At 43.8% G+C, this 18,358-nt stretch overlaps 1 protein-coding gene across 7 annotated transcripts in view; it reads left to right on the plus strand.

Annotated features, from left to right (window-relative positions):
- The window catches only part of RLF (RLF zinc finger), a 55,926-nt gene extending 47,699 nt beyond the window's left edge, over nt 1–8,227 (plus strand). For 5 of the 7 annotated variants that reach the window (XM_075115035.1, XM_075115040.1, XM_075115037.1 and 2 more), the window contains 2 exons: nt 430–571; nt 3,068–8,227. In XM_075115035.1, coding sequence (XP_074971136.1) covers nt 430–571; nt 3,068–7,813 — 4,888 coding nt within the window. In that variant the 3' untranslated portion in view covers nt 7,814–8,227. The remainder of the gene's footprint in view (nt 1–429; nt 572–3,067) is intronic. The other 2 variants (XM_075115041.1, XM_075115042.1) reach the window with 2 other exon arrangements.
- The last annotated feature ends 10,131 nt before the right edge of the window (nt 8,228–18,358 follow it).

Below are 18,358 nucleotides of genomic sequence, written 5' to 3' on the forward strand. Positions count from 1 at the left end.
GTGTCAACATCTAAGCTACTTGCCTAGTGGGAGAGAAGTGGCTGCTTTACATTAGGGTTCATCTTACCTATTTTACGTTTCTGTGTGAGATGTTAAGGCTCTGTAAGGGGGGGGGGGGCGTTTCTTGACTAGAAAGGAAGTCTGTGCAGCTATAGACGCCTGCATTAAGGGAGATGAATCCCACTGCCAGTGTCTTTCCCCACTAAATAACAGGATATACCGTGTTTTGCTCTGATGCTTGTTTAGGAGTAAGGCACAGTTGACAGTTCTTATCAGCACCTCTCAGAGATGGAGACCCAATTGAAGTGTGTGCTCTTTTTTAGTAACACTTAAATTGTTGCGGTGTCAACGCTGAACTAAAGTGTGTAGACTGTGGACGAACTGTGTACATGTGCAATGCTCTTACATTCTGCTTTCCCCTCTTTGTAGGGAACTGACACTTTTCTGGAGCAAATTACAGAGAAGAATAGATCCTTCTTTAGATTCCTTTTTGGAGAGATGTCGTCAGTTTGGCATCATTGCCAAGACACTACAGCATTTATTTTTCTTGATAAGAGTCATACAATCTGAAGTAAGTAAGCTGCAGTCCAGAGTCTTCGGACACAGCCAGAACTGTTTACGTGAATTTATTGTTTTCCTAATAACGCTACTAAACTGATATGAAATATAGCTTATTTCATTATTCATACTTTCTGATTAAGTGCCTAATAACTTACTAATAAAATCTCTGAAAAATGCCTGCAACTGTAGTTTTGTGTCAGCTTGACACATTGAAGTGACCTTCAGTCAGTGTGGAATGTTTATTTTGTTACTCTGAAAATACATATTACAGCATTTTGCAAACAAAGCATAGCTGTGTTTTGATCTGATGCCTGTTTAGAAGTGAGGCACAGCAACAATTTTCTGCGTTTCATCTCTAAGAGATGGAGACTTGGCTGAAATGTCTCATATTTTTGTGTTCTAAGAAAACACCTTTTCCTCAAAACATGTGATACAATCACACCTGAACTTCTACCTTCTGTTCTGATGTCTGTCTTCAGAAATTTCCAAAAATGTTCAGGAGATGCTTAACAGCAATTCTTATAAACTCATAGTCTATGTTTGAGGAGTAATGGAAAGACTTTAACTGATCCGTGTACCCAGGAGGCAAACAGAGCATGGTCTTCATAAGCAGAGCAGAAGGAATAGCTATGGTTAATCTGGGTAGTTGCTCTAATAGGATGTTTCTGTCTTCCTTTGGCCGTTACTCAGACTCGGAATTGGTTAGACTGAAATTTCCTGTGTCTCGCCACTGTATGAGTAGGTTTTTGAAGGGCAATTAATGAATGAAAGTGAACCAGGCACACTTTAATGGGGGAAAAATAAGCTAGCTGATAATAACACGATTTTAACTGTTTTAGTAACAGTGTTACATGGATCATGGACCTTAAACAGATGGGATTTTCCCCTAAGAATGGCACCATTTCCAAAAGACTTAATATATTTTTTTCCTGAAAAACAGCATAGTTTTGCACATGTAGAGTAGAATTTGCCGCATGAACTTCAGTTTTATTAATGTTTCAATTAACAGTACCCTTCCAAATTTGCTCATGTTTCTGCATTCTTATATGGACATGAGTTAAGGCATCAAATGGATTATGGATAAAACAGACAAGGTTGCTTTTTTCAGTTCAATCTCTCTCCAGCTTCAGGTTTGTTTGCCTGGCAGTCTCTTTCACTGACTAGAATTAATCCTGTGAACCAAATGAGTTATCAAGTGTGAGTTCATAAGAGAAGAGCAAGTATCAGAGCCCTGTTTTAGAGTCAAAGTAGAGATCAGAAACGTTACATGGTTCTCCTTTTGACAGATCATAGAGGAGAGTCCGGAACTCTGATTTGGCACTGGTGAATTCTGGTAGTGATTGCCCAGACAGATGTTTGCTCCTAGTTTCTCTAAAGTTAGCCTATTTCTACTTTTAAAGCGTGCATGAATGTGCACTTTATATAAAGCATAATACATTGTTGACTATGTACTGGTTCTTCCTGTTGTTCCTGCTAACCCATATTAACATTTTTTCTCCTGGGGAGGTAGCTATTTTTTTATTGCTATGTAGCAAATTAACACCGTTATTGAATTAAAGAAGTACTACGTGACTTCCAATAGGCAGTGCATGGTAGGTATGAGAGCTCGCTAATTCTTTGAACTTGTTCTTAGTTCTCTTGGATCTTTACCGTCTGAGCTGGTCTGGACATGGTTGTGTTAGCCACATGTCATCTCTCTACACTATTCATAAATATCTCGACTGTTACTTATCTTTATTAATAATGACTAAATAGGTACTTCATGCATTCAGATTCTTTACGCTGAAAAGTGTGCTTTTGGAAGAAGGTAACTTTCCATTTTCTCCATGTAGAATTTGGAATATATTATTTTTTTAAATCAGAACATGAATAATATTTGCAGGTATCTTCCCGATACTGTTGAGCAGCACCTCAGAGTTGCATAGATGCCTCAGAAAATGTTTGGAAGTGAAATGCCCGTTACCTTCATCAGGAATCATTTCTGCTACTGTACAGCTTGTGCTGTTGAAGGTTATTTTGTTCCAGGGTGTGAATTTACATTAATTTGCTTATTACACAGTATTGCATGTTCTGAGTTAATATCCTCTGTGGATGATGCAGGGGGAATGTATATGGAAGGCTTGCACCATTCTCTTTTAGACATCTGACTTAGTTATGATCGAGAGTCACACAATGAAGAGAGAGAGGAGTTAGAAAGATGTTTTGCAACATCTAATGCTTAAACTCTGTGACCCCTCCACAGAGCGCACTAAATGTGAAACAGCTCCCCTTGCTTGGAAAGTAGATGTTTCTCACATAAAATAAGATACAAATTTTTGGAGTATGCTCAGTGACTCGGACACTTAACACTCAGACGCCTGAATACGTTCTGAATGGGCTGTACTCTATTGGATGCGCTCATTGCACGGTTCTTTTCACAGAACAGTTCTGGAGAGAATGTACTTATCAAAGAAAAGTAACATTTGTTTTGTGGATCTTTGTTCTTTGTTTTGTTTGTTTTAAACAGGCAGAAGAGGCAGGACTTGCTGTGTCTGTTTTGTTATGTGTGAGAGCCCTTCAGATCAGGTCAAATGGAAGCGATGAAATGAAGACTTCAGTATGTAAAACAATTGCATGCCTTTTACCAGAAGACCTTGAAGTTAGAAGAGCTTGTCAGCTCACGGAATTTTTACTTGAGCCGACTCTGAGTGGATTTAATGTGTTGGAAGAGCTCTATATGCAACCAGATCAAAAATTTGATGAAGAAAATGCACTGGTTCCAAATTCGCTCCGTTGCGAGCTGCTGTTAGCTTTAAAAGCATATTGGCCATTTGATCCTGAATTTTGGGACTGGAAGACTCTAAAGCGACATTGCCTTAAACTGTTAGGGAAAGTAGCTTCTGATTCCGAGGATGATGCAAGTTGTAATATGTCAATCAATGAAACTGACATGTTAGAAACTTTCTTTAGTGACTATGATGAGACAAAAGAACACAAATATTGTGATGGAAAAGACACAATGAACCACCCTAAAGAAAAATCAAGGGTGAAAAAACCAATTGGTTCTTCAGAAAGATACCAGAGATGGCTTCAGTACAAATTTTTTTGTGTGCTCTGCAAAAGGGAGTGCATAGAGGCTAGAATACTGCATCATTCTAAGATGCATATGGAAGATGGTGTTTATACATGTCCGGTGTGTACAAAAAAGTTCAAGAGAAAGGAATTTTTTGTACCACATGTAATGGAACATGTTAAAATGCCGCCTAGTAGAACACACAGACCTAAAAAGAAAATAATACTGAAAAAAGAGAGATCACCGCAAAAAACAACAGCTTCCAGCAGCCCACCCCCAGCACTTCAGGAAAAGTCACATCAGCCACAGCTGCCCGAGAGCTTTGAAAATGACACACACGAGTATGTCACGTTCAGCCAACTGGAAAACTGCCAGCTACAAGACAGAGACATCTATCCATGTCCCGGAACGGATTGTTCTAGAGTATTTAAACAGTTTAAATATTTAAGCGTACATCTGAAAGCTGAACATCAGAACAACGATGAGAACGCAAAACACTACCTGGATATGAAAAACAGGAGAGAGAAGTGTGCTTTCTGTCGCCGCCACTTCATGACGTCCTTTCATTTGCGGGAGCATGAACGCGTGCACTGTGGGCCTCAGCCATACATGTGTGTGTCGATGGATTGTTATGCTAGATTTGGGTCAGTTAATGAGCTTCTCAATCACAAACAAACACATGATGATCTGCGTTATAAATGTGAGCTAAATGGCTGTAATATTGTTTTCAGTGACTTAGGGCAACTTTACCATCATGAGGCACAGCACTTCAGAGATGCATCATACACCTGCAACTTCTTTGGTTGCAAAAAGTTTTATTATTCAAAAACTGAATTTCAGAATCACCTTGCAGTGCATAATATTGAAGTGTCAAATGGGGAAGTGAAGCAAACACTAAAACTTGAAGAGTCGCTTTCAAAAGACAAATGCAGTTACCTTCCAGAGTCTCAGCTGCTTGAACAATCTGAAAGTTCCAGTCTGAATGACACCTTGGATCCCTCAGGCTCTCAGGAAATTCCACAAATTAAGGAAGAAGCGCTCTCTGACAGTGAGGATCTAGACAGTGAAAGTAACTGCAGTCTTCATTGTGGGGACCACAGCACACATGCTGCAGTAAACCAAGGCCAGGTGTCTCCTCTACTGATTGAAACAATGGCTCACAGTCAGTCAGTTCCAGGTTTTCTCATGTCCCAGGAAGAAGTCTTCCACCCAGCAGATGTGAAACAACAGTGTTCCAGTGTGGCTGTTTGCTTTGATGAAAAAAAACTTTCCTGTGGTTTTGAAGGCTGCTGTTCCACACACAAAAATTCCAGAAGTATGCAAAAACACCTTCGTAGGGCCCATCCATATAACTTTAAAGGTAAAAAAAATATGGAGATGAAAACTAAAGACTTTCTCGACCTGTTGAGTGATGCTCAGGACAGTAAATCCCCCACAGACATTAGTACAGAGTTAGGTCATAATTCAGATACAAATGCTGACTCTCCAGAAAGCTTGTATGGTACTGTAGATACTAAAGGAAGCAATGGCCTGAAGGAAGAAACTTGCCCTTCTTCTCCAGAAACATCTTTTTATGACAGTTCTAAAGAATCAAATATTGAAGATAACATGCTGGAACTAATGCTAGGCTTGAAACATCTCAGCTTAAAAAATTCTAACATTCAGAATTCTTCAAGACACAAGCCTTTTTTGGGTTCCTTACAGTCCTATTCATCTAGGGATGCCAAGTGCCCTGAGTCAGTAGATGAAACTACCTCAAAATTTCAGCTTCAAGAGCAACAAGATAATTTACCCAGCCAGTACCTTACTCAACTGGCAGCTAAACCATTTTTCTGTGAATGTCAAGGATGTACATGTGAGTTTGTGACCAGAGAAGCTCTCTTGATGCATTATGTTAAAAAGCATAACTATTCAAAGGAAATGGTTCTTCAGTTAAATATGTTCCAGCATCGCTACTCGCCGTTTAAGTGTCATATTTGCCAAAGATCATTTACAAGAAAAACACACCTTCGAATTCACTATAGAAACAAACATCAAATCGGCTGTGAGAGGGTGGCTCACAAGGTATGTTCTAATGACAAATTTGATCATGCAGGTTTATGTACAGATGACATGCATAAAAATAGCACTGTTCCAACACCTGTCTGTGCAACCAATGTTGAATTCATTGAACATTCAGCCCAGTCCGAACAGCTGTGTCATCCTAAAAAGGAGGAGTGCAGTTCTGAGACAGATTTGGAGTCCAGTGAAGAAGCAGACAACAATGTAACAAGAAAAACGTCTAACATAGCTTCTCTGGACAGTCATAGGGAAGAATTGGAAGCAAGACAGGGAAGAGGAAGCAAAAGAACAGTTGCTAAAGGGAATTTATGTTATATATTGCATAAGTACCACAAACCATTTCATTGTATACATAAAAGTTGCAACTCGGCGTTTACCAACCAGAAAGGTTTGATTCGCCATTATAGAACTGTTCACCAGTACAATAAGGAACAGCTCTGCTTAGAAAAAGACAAAGCAAGAACAAAAAGAGAACTTGTCAAATGTAAAAAAATATTTGCATGCAAATACAAAGAGTGTGGTAAGCGTTTTCTATGTTCTAAAGCTCTTGCTAAGCATTGTAGTGACTTCCACAATGAACACTTAGAGGATCAAAAACTGCTCTCTGAAGCTGAATCTGCAAGATTTGCGTGTAACCAAGCCCACTGCCCTGCTGTATTTTATACCTTTAATAAGCTTAAACAGCACCTAATAGAGGAACATGCCAATGAAGAAAAAGTAAACAAAGATTTTGAAATCCATTGTGACCTTAATGGCTGTGATCGAATTTTCACAAATTACAGTCACTACTCTCAACACGTCTATTTCCGGCATAGTGAATATTATGATAGTCTCTTTGGAAATCAGAAAGAGGAGGAAGATAATCAAGATAAAGATAAAAATGAACAAAGTTATTTGAAAGGCAGCTTTGACATAAGCAAGCAGAACGGGAAGCAGGTAAAAGAAAAATCTAAAAGGATTAGCAAAAGTAGAGAAAAGCATTTGATGAATTTCAAAACAAAGGAGGAAGCCCTACAAATGTGCGAAGAGAAGTCTAACCAGACGCAGTACCCCTGCATGGTTCAGGGATGTTTGTCTGTTGTCAAACTGGAAAGCAGTATAGTGAGGCACTATAAGCGCACACATCAGATGACCAATATGTACATAGAGCAGCGGATTCAGAAACTTGTTGTTTGTGTTAAATGTGGCATAATGATTGAAAAACAGTCCTGCTCCGAAACAGCTTTGGACTTGGATAAAAAAGCTGTAGAAGTTAAAGAGGATAAGTCCACTAACCCTGAGCATGTGCAAGAAAGTGAAAAACCTCTTGTTCCAAATACTGACTGTGATCCTCAAGACATAAGCAATGAAGACCAAAAACAATGTCCACCGAGTAGTGTGAGTTTCGATGCGAGTGCCTTCATGTATTCAGGCACTTTAAAATATAACCACGGTTCAAAGAACACCTGTTGTGAAGAGCGTAACATCAGGCAGGCAGTTACGTGTAAAACCGAAGATTTTTCTGAAAATAGTGAAAGAGAGAATAGCTCTTATTTCCCCAGTTTACAGTTAGAGTTGCCAAGAGAGAAAGACCTAGAAGGATGTCAACATAGCACAGTTAATCAAAACACAAAAAGAAATGTACTTTGTGCTACAAAAGACAAATTTCAGAAGCCTCCAGTGTCCAAACCATTTGATTTAAAGACATATAAACCAATGGGATTTGAGTCTTCATTTTTAAAATTTATTCAGGAGAGTGAGGGAAAAGACGATGATGATGATGACGATTTTGATGAGGTAGTAGAATGGGAGTCTCCTGAGCAGTTGCCAGTAGATAAAACCTTGCAAAAGGAGGGAGACAGTCAAGGTGATACACCAGTGAACAACTTCATAAATGACAAAAATGTAATCATAACCCAAAATAATCATGAGCAGCTACCAGAAATCCAGCCCTTGTTGTCAGAATCGTCATCTGCCCCTTCCTTAGAAAATTTGAGGGCGATCTTGGACAAGGCACTAACGGACTGTGGAGACCTTGCCTTAAAACAGCTTCATTACTTAAGACCAGTAGTTGTTCTTGAAAGATCCAAGTTTTCCACACCCCTCATTGACTTATTTCCAACGAAAAAGGGAGATGAGCTTTGTGTAGGAAGTACGTAAGTAGTTTTGCTTAGAGCAGATTGCCTCTGCTACTGCTATATGGGGAGAACTTCAAGTTAGAACAGTAATTGTTACAGTACACACTGTTTAGGTTAGTTTAGACTGTTTAATTCCATGAATGTATAATATCTGTCAAAAGTATTGGCCAAGTTAATTTAGCTCCCCATTTTTTTCAATGGACTACGCTGATTTTGGTGCTATTTAACACATCAGAATACTGGGGGCTTCCTCTTGAAGAGTTAAATGTGCATGATTGTATATGGAACAAGTACTAGGGTACCAGGGTTTGGGGGGCGATGGAGTTATTACTTGACTTGAATGTGCACCCTAGGGTGCTTTGTGTAACATATTGTACACTACAGCATCTTATATTTTTTGAGTTATGAGTTTCAATAAATTACAGTTTTTCACCCATTTGTTTACGGTACAGTAAATCTTTAATGTGGTTTACTTGTAATTGAATTTGGGACTATTCTGAGTGCATTGGACAATGTTGCTTAAGTTTTATGCATTTGTAGATAATTTATCAGACTGAAGAAGCAGTATAGATGCAAAAAAGTAAAGTATTACATTTTATTTTATAATATTCTCTGTGCTTTTTTCAGACTTGAAAGAATTATAATCAGTACAGGCAGAAAGCACTTGCCACTTAGGGATGAGAAAGTCCTAGTTACCTTTCCCTTTAAAGGAAGAAGGTGCTTCTGAGAGTGTGTGGTACAAAAGCGTGTGAAGAGCATTGCCAGACTTCCAAGAGAGTTTTGTCACATGAAAGTACCGGTGCAGGTTTTGGGTTCCCTGGTTAGCTTTCTCAATAATGAATAAAACCTCACTGGAAGACTCACCAGAAGAGCAATCTAACATTTTAAGATCTGTTTCTTGTTCTTCCATGTCTTGTTTTTTGCTGTACTTCTGGATGCTTCGTGAGGCCCAGAATCTGTTTCCCCTGGGAGTAGTGTTTCCCAGTCTCTGTGAGGATGCTAATGAGCAAGCAGCAATCACAGCTTCTTGCTGACTGAGGGCTTGGGTTTTATACTGGGATCTGAAAGGTAGCAGTGGAAAGGAAATGGAGAAAACTTGGGGAAATGTTGTTTAAAATAGACCATGTGTTTAAAATAGATCATGCTGGGTGCAGGAATGAAGAAGGCTGTGTAAAACACTATCTGGAGAACTGTGTAATGACCAAAACTAGGCAGAAATGGCATCTCTGTACCACACTTACAAAAGTTACTTGGGCATCCGTAAAATAAAAGTTAGATTAACAGTCGTACACCAAGCAGTAGTGTAGTTTATTGCATATCTTTTCCTGTCATTTCCTTTCTCTAGACTGTAAGCTTCTTGTAATGAAAGGAATATGGTGCATGAATCTTCTCACTAGCTTTTAAACATGGAGGTAGGTTAGGGTCAAAAGGTTAAATACTGCAACAGGGTCAGACACCTGAAGTAGCCAAAATGTGTTCCAGAGTGATTTCTGTCTCTTTAAAAAAAAAAAAAATCTACCTTTTAATGTCAAGTTTGTGTCACATTCAAACATACTTGAATCTTCAGGATCTCAAAATAGGAAAAGAAACTGAAAAGGTAGGAGGCAATTTTGTGATGACTCCTTAGGCCAGCTGAGTCCTCTGCGAAGGTAACAAAACTGTGTGTTCCTGGGGCAGTTGCATCATGTCGGATGCCGACTGCCACCTCCAGCCATGAGCAGCCGCTGATGGAAATCTGCTTGGTGCAGGGGCCTGAAGGTGGCTTGAGTGACCTGGGGACAGCTCAGTTTTTATAAGACATTTGAAAGGTAACACTCCTACATGTTTACACAAGTCAGAAACCAGAAGAAAATGAAAAAATTAAAAATGGGGTTTATTTCCGATGTGCTCCTTTATGATGTAGGTGCAGCTTTAGGTAAATGGGGTATTTAAGGTAGTATGTTGCAAATAATGTAATTTTACAGTTGAGGGGGGGTTTTACAGTAGTTTTGGAATAGTTACAGTGTCTTTGCAAACCTGACGGCATTTGAACACAGACTTTTTGCTTTTCATCTTTATCGGGTAAGTTGACAGTTGCTGGCAGACAGAAATCTGTCTAACTGGCGTAACAGTTCAGTTTGGTCTTTGTACTGATACACACAAGCACTTCAGAGAGGTTTACATTTATTCTTTCAGACTTCATTCACACATCATTCACCAGACCTTCCTCTGATGAATACTTGAGGTTCTTGGAGAACAGGGGTATTACTGTATTTAGAAATGCCACAAATGGTACTGCTCCAATTGCAGCTCTGAGCTTCCCCGACCCCGCGCTCCCCACAGTGCCCGAGCTGTATTTTGCACATATTAGAACCCAAAGCTGGATAAGATTTCACTTCAATGCCCCAGTCACAGTTTCCTTCTTTCTTTTTACACCTGACCGATAATCAAGTTTGATTGTACTTAAACTTTCTTCAAGTTTTCTTTGTTTTCTCTTGTTGCCTGTTGGAGTCAGCACTGGTAACGTCCTGCTCTGTAGGAAGCCATGGTCACAGATCCCAGTGAACAACCCCGCAGAGTTCATGAATTAATTTTTTTTTAGAATTTAAAAGATTCTGGGACCACAGAAGTTGTCCAGAAATAAGGAGCAAAAGAGTTTCTGCCTGGCATGGGTGAAATTTCTCTGTGTAAAAGATAAAAACTCTGCCTGTTCTGGCATGAACGTAGGAGCAGGTTCACTTATAATTCCATCAAAACCAGCGAGGCAAAATGCAGGACCTTTGGAGGTACCATGTGTCCTTTAGTGTGACAAACGAACAAATACAGGGTAGTGCAGCCTTGCCTCTCCCTTTGGAGCACAGCCTGCCTCCTCCTGTCAAGCTCCCAAATTATGGGGTTTTTAAAACGAGACTTTGAATGAGTTTGCACTTCTTGTGTACTGTCCATACAAGCTCTGCTGTGAACTTGCCACCAAAGAGCTCTACAAAACAATACAAAATTACCTTTATACAATCCTACTGCGTTTAAGCTGTGTATTAATGTTCTTCCATGTTCAGCCTTCCTTTTAAAAAAATTAATCCTGCTACTTGTTATATAAACAAGTTTGCATATTCTGCAAAGCATGAATTGTGGTTCTGTAATCCCACAGAACAGGTGTGTGTGAAACTTAATTCCTCAGACGTATTCTGCTCTTACCAAATACGAGTTACTGTGTGCATGTAAACTGCCGCCACTATACACAGGGCAAGCTTTTACAAATTGCTTCCCTGAAGTATTTTATACTGCTGGTAACTTAAATCACTGCTATTTCTGTAGGCCTGAATATAATGGAGGACAAGCCTGAGATACAGACATCGCTGCTGTCTGTCGTGTGGAGGCAGGTCCTGCGATATTATTCAGTCCAAGACTTGTATTTAGAAAGTGGTGAGTGGTTTCCTCAGTGGCCGTACACGAGCATCACAGAGGCGTTTGCCTCTGGTGACACGCACCCTGTGCACTACTGGGGCTTTTAATATCGCAGCTTCAAGTGGTATTTGTGTTTCTGTTGAAAGATGCCAATGTCGTGCTGGTCCATCAGCTACTGCCTCACTGTAGAAATAATGTCTTACCCGTGTCAGATGCTGACAGCGCATTTTAGTCTTTGAACCCTGCTTCTTTGTCATCTGTAAAATGCACTGCTGCCTCAGCAAGGTAATAGATGTGACACCATCAAACCTATCCCACTTGAATCCACAGCCTGATGCTGATTTCTTCTTGGGCTTGTTTAACTGGTGTTTCTAATCGCCTACCACGGGTGGGTATCGGGGCAGGAAGCCACAAAAGGGTAAAGGCTGAAGTTAAGAGTTTCTACTATTTCTGTTTTCATGTCATCGCGTAGGCCATCATTTTTCCTTCCATTTGCTACCAGAACTTGTCTTATAGTGAAGATGTAACATTTCCAGCTTCTTGCTTTCAGATGTAGAGGAGAAACGTGTTGTTCCACAGTAAAGGAACACCATCGTGTTGACTTCCTAAAAAAGGACTCTTGCTGTAAACAGCAGATACCTGAGAAAATGTAGGTGCTTCGTGATCATGGTGTGTTGTTTCTATTCTTTTAAATTGTTGTCTTCAGGTGTGTGGCTTTTCTAGGAAACCAACATGTTTGTCAGTTGTGTGTGCCTAATTTCCCCAAGGCGGTGGGCTGCCCTGCTGTGTTCCCAGGGGTAGTACAAAACTGTAAATACCATTACAGAGAGGCATTCTAGGCCGACTTCTGTACTGCTGGCAGGACTCTCGGCAGGGCCAGCAGGTTAGTGCTGTGGTTTTACTTGTCTGATGTTTTCTGGCTGTCTTTGTTCATGCAAGATCTTTGAATTTTCTGATGCTGATAAAGCCTTGTGATGCTGTATTTCACAAATTCTGCATCTTGGCTGGAGTGAATTATTTGAGGGAAGTTCGATTTCCAGTTAAGTCCAAGCATGTCTTGTCAAGAATCTGGGCATGGGTTTGGCAGAGAGGAGGGGAGGCTTAAGTGAAACCACCTTGCCTTTTGCTGACCCTGTCATGTGCTGGACCTGGTCTCCCACTCCCCTGAAGTTTGCGGCTGGTGCCTTTGAGCCCCTCTGCTCTCCTGGCCCGCTCAGCAGTTCTCCCCCAGAGGTGTTCCCTGTGCCTGCATGAGTTTGGAGGGGTGGGGGAGGGATAGGAGAGCTGTTGCTCTTCCTTGAAAATGTCTTAAGAGTTACGGTTACAGGGAAGGAAGTAGGTGAGGCGTTTGCCAGGATGCAGTGCGGTGCTGGGGAGGGATCTGGCTTGGCTGGCTTCGATGGATTGCTACAGCTTCCTCTAGGAAAGGAGAAAAGTGACTGCCCGTAGCACAGCTCACGAAGGGGAGCACTGCCTTGTCTTCCGTGGTGGTTGGCACGGATAGTATTCCTTTGGGGAGGAAATAACAGCTTGCAGAAAAGATAAGGCTGGTTTTTAATTTATTTGACAGGTCATTCTACTAAAGAGCTACAAATGGTAACTGATAGAAAATGAGAAAACTAAGTTGGCGTTATTTTATTAGAAGTTGGTGATTAAAAATTCCACAAACGTGTTCTGTTCTACTTCAGACTGGTAGAGAGGAGATGATTGACTGATACTAAAGTGCTATCTCAACTGGCTGAAAAGGAGGATCCACAAACACCCCTCACTGCACCTCTCGAGTTGCACGTTTGTTGTGCTCTGCATGGGACGTCTGTCCCCAGAACTGCTGTGGCAAGCTCTGTGGATTCCAGCAGCACCTCTGCTGTCTCACTTTACAGACAACATATATGAAGAGTGTTTTGACTCTAAATAAATATTTAATTCCTTGTAGGGCTCTGTAACTTCATATTTCCCAAAACATTTTTGGTTTATTCTGGTTCAGAAAGGAGGGGACCTGCTTACCTTCAGATGAACTGGGTTAGGCAAAAACCACGACAAGAAAGGCTTAAAGTATTTTAGCTGATGAATTCTTCGGTCCTTACTACAAAACCATGTAAACATGAGCACAGAAGCGAGAGAGGGAGAGGAGGGGGTTGGTGCTCCACTTTTGATGGAAGTGCTGATACAAGTCAGCTTCGAATGCTCAGAGATGACTGTGGCAGTAGATGTCTCACTGCTACCAGGAGAAGCCCTTGCTTCTCCTCTGTCCCCAGCTGTGATCTCCTGCTGTTTCCTTTGTGCCAGCTCCAGCACTTTTGTGAATTTAATGTCTTGAAATGTCAGGAAACAAGCCCAGCACCAGCAGCACCCAGTTAAGTACCTTTCCACCGTTACAGTGCAAGGGAATAGGGCTGCACCCCAAAGCCACAAGTTCTTAATGCTGTCAGGGCTACAGTTAATGTGAGAGATTTGTGTCCCCTCTGGATGCCCTTGCTCAGGCCTGCTGTTCGCTTGAAGTGTGGTGGCATCTCTACCCCGATTTCCCAAACGCCCTCTCCCAGCCTGCTAAGCATCTTTCCCCTTGCCCGTACTCTGGTCTCGGTACTCCTGTTCTCTGCCTGCACTATGATCCATCTTGTCTTCCTTTACAAGAGTAAACTTGGGCTCCATCTCCTTACCCAGAAGTGCAAGTCCCTTTGCCTACTCAGTGAGAAGGGAATTGCCAAAAAACAGCTCAGCCTCTGGAATCGCAGCCTTCCTGGCGTCAACTTGCCTGGTCGTGCCCTGCACCAGCCCCCTCCTCCCCCAGTTCCTTCCACTACAAGCTGTCACAGCCCTTCACAGGAGCGAATCACTGTCGTGCACCAAGTTACTGCTGCGGCAGCTCATCTCCAGGGATGGTCTGTAACAGCTGTGCAGCTCTGGGGCCGACCTCTGGTGCCTTGGCTGGGAGGGGCCCATTACCTTCAATTCTTCCCTGGTTTTAAAAAGGAAAGAACCCACATTGCTGGAATTCCCCTGCAGCGGTATCTGTCCCTCTGCACTGGGGATTCCCAGAGCAAGCAGCCAAACCAATGACTTTATGGAACATGTGTTGTGCAAGCCTGCTTTATTTTAAAAAGGACTTAACAGAGCTTACTCTAGTAGAATTAGTTGATGACACTGTGTTGCAAGGAGAGAAAAAAACAGCTGTTAGGAGACAGTCAAGGGATGGCAGCATATCCCAGGGGGAAAACTGTCAAATACTAGTTTAGTCAGTATTAATTTTTGCACCTCCCTTGTCTTAGTGTGGCTGAGAAAGGTTCGGGACAAGTACTAGTGTGGCTTTATATGCATCATTGTGTGCAGTTTGGGTAGCTTGTGCTGAAGAAAAATCTTGTGTGCAGATGGCAGTACCCGAGGTGAAAGGTCTAGTGGATAAAGAAAAACTAATGGCCCTTGGGCTGGTGAGGAGCGGTGCCTTTCCTTCCTTCCCCTCACATAACACCGAGAAGCTGTGTGAGCTTACAGAGAACAAATCAACAGGAACAGTCTACTGGAAATCAGGAAAAAAAGTTGCAAATTATTACAGCAGTTCTGGAAGATCTTCCCTTACAAGCAGTGAGGAAAGAGATCTCTGTGAGCTTGTGAAAGAACAGAACAGGGACGACTGGCCTCAGTACACAGAATTGCATCCATCCCATAATAAAGGAACACGTGTCAAGCTGCATGCTGAAGCAACAGAGAGGAGCTGTGCAGCAGGCAGGAGTGCACTCGTTTGCATTTTAGGTCACTAAGAAACTCCTTGCTTACCCAGGCAGGCCTTCTGCTGAAACTCTTGGTTTTACCGGGGAGCAGGGAGGGCAGCAGGGAGCGTGAACAGAGAAGCAGCAACACTGGGAAAGGTAATTCAGCTCTTGTATGTGAGTTCATGTTGTGCAGTACTGGGAAGAGTGACAGATGTAAATGGATGCGGACAAGGATTGCTGAGTAGCAGCAGCAGGAACCAGCAGAAACTGTCAAATAGCAAAGACTGGTGGAAAATTCCCTAACATGACCAGATGGAGCCGGCTGAAAAGTATTTGGGAGGTGGAGTTGGAGATAGGGCAGGATTTCAGATCCGCGCGGGGTAAACAACACAGCATGAGAAAGTTATTGATTCCACAGGATCTGAAATTGGACACACCAATGAAATGGATAAGACTTCGTACCAATTTCAGCACAAGATGTGCTTGTGTCAGAATAATGCCCAAGAAAACACTGAGTGGAATTAGGGATTCCAGGTTTATAGTTATAGGAGCAAAACTAGACAAAACTAGGCAAAGATGGAAAAGCTGAGCTGCTGTGCACCTCTTGTCTGTGATTAGCACAAGTTGCTGCGTGGTGGCAGTACTGCCCAGCAGTCCTCAGGAGTACCACGGGGTAAGTGCTGCTAGGCAGCACAGACAGCAGGATGAGTTTTCTCCAGAGCCTTGAGCACACCTGCCTCAGGGAGGAGGGCGCTGTGCAACATACACCGCGCTCCAGTCACCCAACTCTGCTGTCTCCAGGGGTACAATGGCTCTGCCTTTCCCCTGCCTCTTCCTTTGGGTTGCCAAGGTTATACCAGTTCACCTGCTGGATCTTTGGGACTGTGAGAAAACCTGATTAATTAACCTGATTAGTGCCTGTGCCCTGATGCCAGGCCCAGAAGTACAATTCCAGCTATGCTTTTCTCGATGATCTGGTGTCGTGGTTCAGCACCAGCCAGCAACCAAGCCCCAAGCAGCCACTCGCTCACTCCCCCCCAGTGGGATGGGGGACAGAATCAGAAGAGTAAAAGTGAGAAAACTCGTGGGCTGAGATAAAGACAGTTCAACAGGTAGAGCAAAAGCTGCACACATAAGCCCCAAGGGCAGGCGGGGCTCAGCCATCCCCAGGGCAGCAGGGCTCCATCTCGCCTAACAGTGACTGGGGAAGGGAAACACCATCCCTGCCAACGTCCCCCCTTCCTCCTCCTCCCCCAGCTCCATGTGCTGGGCACGAGGCCGTGTGCTGTGGGACAGCCTAGGGTCGGTTGGGGTCACTGTCCCGGCTGTGTCCCCTCCCAGCTCCTTGTGCCCCTGGCAGAGCACGGGAAGCTGAGAAACTCCTTGACTAGTATAAGCACTACTTAGCAACAACTAAAACATCTTCACATTATCACCACAGTTTCCAGCACAAATCCAAAACACAGCCCCATACTGGTTACGATGAAGAAAATTAACTCTATCCCAGCTGAAACCGGGACATCTGGTTAGCCCTGTGGTGATGGATTTAGTTGATGCAGAAGGGAGTAAGGCAGCCCTTCCCTCTGGAGTTCATCTGCCAGACCCATGAGAACGGGCACACGTTCTCACATGCGGTCACAATATCGTATAGGCTGGCAGAGCCCTCTCGAGACCATCTCCCTCGCCCCAACCTGCTGCTCAGGGAGAATCTGCAAGAGCAGGTTGCCTAGAACCACGTGCAGATGGCTTTTGAGTATCTCCACAGATGGAATATCTCCACAACCTCTCTGGACAACCTGTCCCAGTGTTTGACCACTCTCACAGTAAAAAAAATGTTCTCTTGTGTTCAGATGGAATTTCATGTTTCTTAATTTGTGCCCATGGTCTCTGGTCCTGCCAGCGGGCACTGCTGAGAAGTCTGGCTCCCTTGCTCCATTCTCTCACACATTGATAAGGTTCCCCTGAGCCTTCTCTTCTGCAGGCTGAAGAGTCGCAGCTCTCTCAGCCTTTCCTCATATGAAAGATGCTCCTGTCCCTTCATCATCTTCACGGCCTTTCACTGGACTCACTCAAGTAGCTCTATGTGTCTCTTGTACTGGGAGGCCCACAAAACATCTTCTCGGTGTCCCCTTCCACCTTGGTCAAGCTGTGTCCTCATGGTTGGAGTCAGGTGGAGACAAACTCCTTCCTGCCTGTACTGCACATCACTGAGGAGGCCCTGGTCTCCCGCTGCCTCTGGGTACCCGTGCAACCCCCTTTTGCTGAGTCAGACTGGAAGGTGGAGTGCCAGAATGGCTGCACGGGTAGGACAGAACTCCTGAAGGGTCTTTCCGTTTGGAAGGATTGCTGTTCATCTAGCCTTGCTTATGCTCTGCCCCTCAACAGCCTTTGCCCCAGCCTTGCAGCCCTGGCCAGCCTCCAGAGAAGTAGTTAAATTTGTTGTGACCACAGCTACAGTTGGGTTTCTGGAGAGCCGGGAACTGTGCCTTGCTCTGCACCACAGTTCAGTGCAGTGAAAATTTGCAAACATCCTGTGCCACCTGAGGAGGGATCAGGACGGAAAGTAGAGAATTACAGGGGTAAATACTTATCCATGCTCGTGAGGTGACCCAGCCCAGTCAGGGCACCCCAAATGCAGTTTTACACAGGCTTTTTACACCCCTCAAATGTTCTAGTACAACACGATTTGACTAGTCACTAACACCCACAGCACCAATTACTAATCATAGTAGAACTTCACAAAGCAACTGTATTTCTGCAGCACTCTTGCTGCTCGTCTGTTGGCCCAGACATCCCTGGAGTCAGTTGTGCTGGAGTTACTTATCTCCAGATGATGCTGGGAGGGTTTCAGGGGTTGTCTAGGGGTAACCTTTATCCTTCATGGACAGCTCTAAGACTCCAAGAAGCAAAGCCCTTATTTCAAGGGCTGGGCTGTCCTTTAGTTTGTTTTGCTTAAGCATGAACAATACCAAAGCCTCCAGTAAAATCCCATTACCTCACCACGTTGCAGTGAACTAATGTATATATTAAAAAGGTTAATACACTTTCATACTCCAGAGACTGAGTGATGCAATAGTTAGGGGAGGGAATTTGCATGACATCCGTCCCTGCACCTGAGCATGGAGAGGGGTCTATGCAAGGAGAAGCAGCCTCCCCCTCGCCTGCCGCCGCCTCCAGCTCGTCAGGGCGCCGAGGGGGCGCCGCGGCCACCGGGGCTACCTCGGGGACTCTCCTGGCCAGGCCCCCTCGCGCGCCGCCTTCCCAGCCTGGGCCGGGTCCTACGGGGCTCTCACCGGGGCTCCAGCCGGGCGGCCGCCTCCCGCGCTCCCGCTGCTGCCCGCCCCGCCCTCTCCGAGCGGAGTCCCCGGGGCGGCGGAGCAGCCCCGCGCCGTCCGGGAGCGGCTGACACAGGGCCGCCGCCCGAGCGGCCCGGCCCGGCCCCGCCCCGCCCCGCCCCCTCCGCCCCGCCCCGC

Source organism: Phalacrocorax aristotelis, chromosome 20 (assembly GCF_949628215.1).
Source record: "Phalacrocorax aristotelis chromosome 20, bGulAri2.1, whole genome shotgun sequence".
Taxonomy (NCBI): domain Eukaryota; kingdom Metazoa; phylum Chordata; class Aves; order Suliformes; family Phalacrocoracidae; genus Phalacrocorax; species Phalacrocorax aristotelis.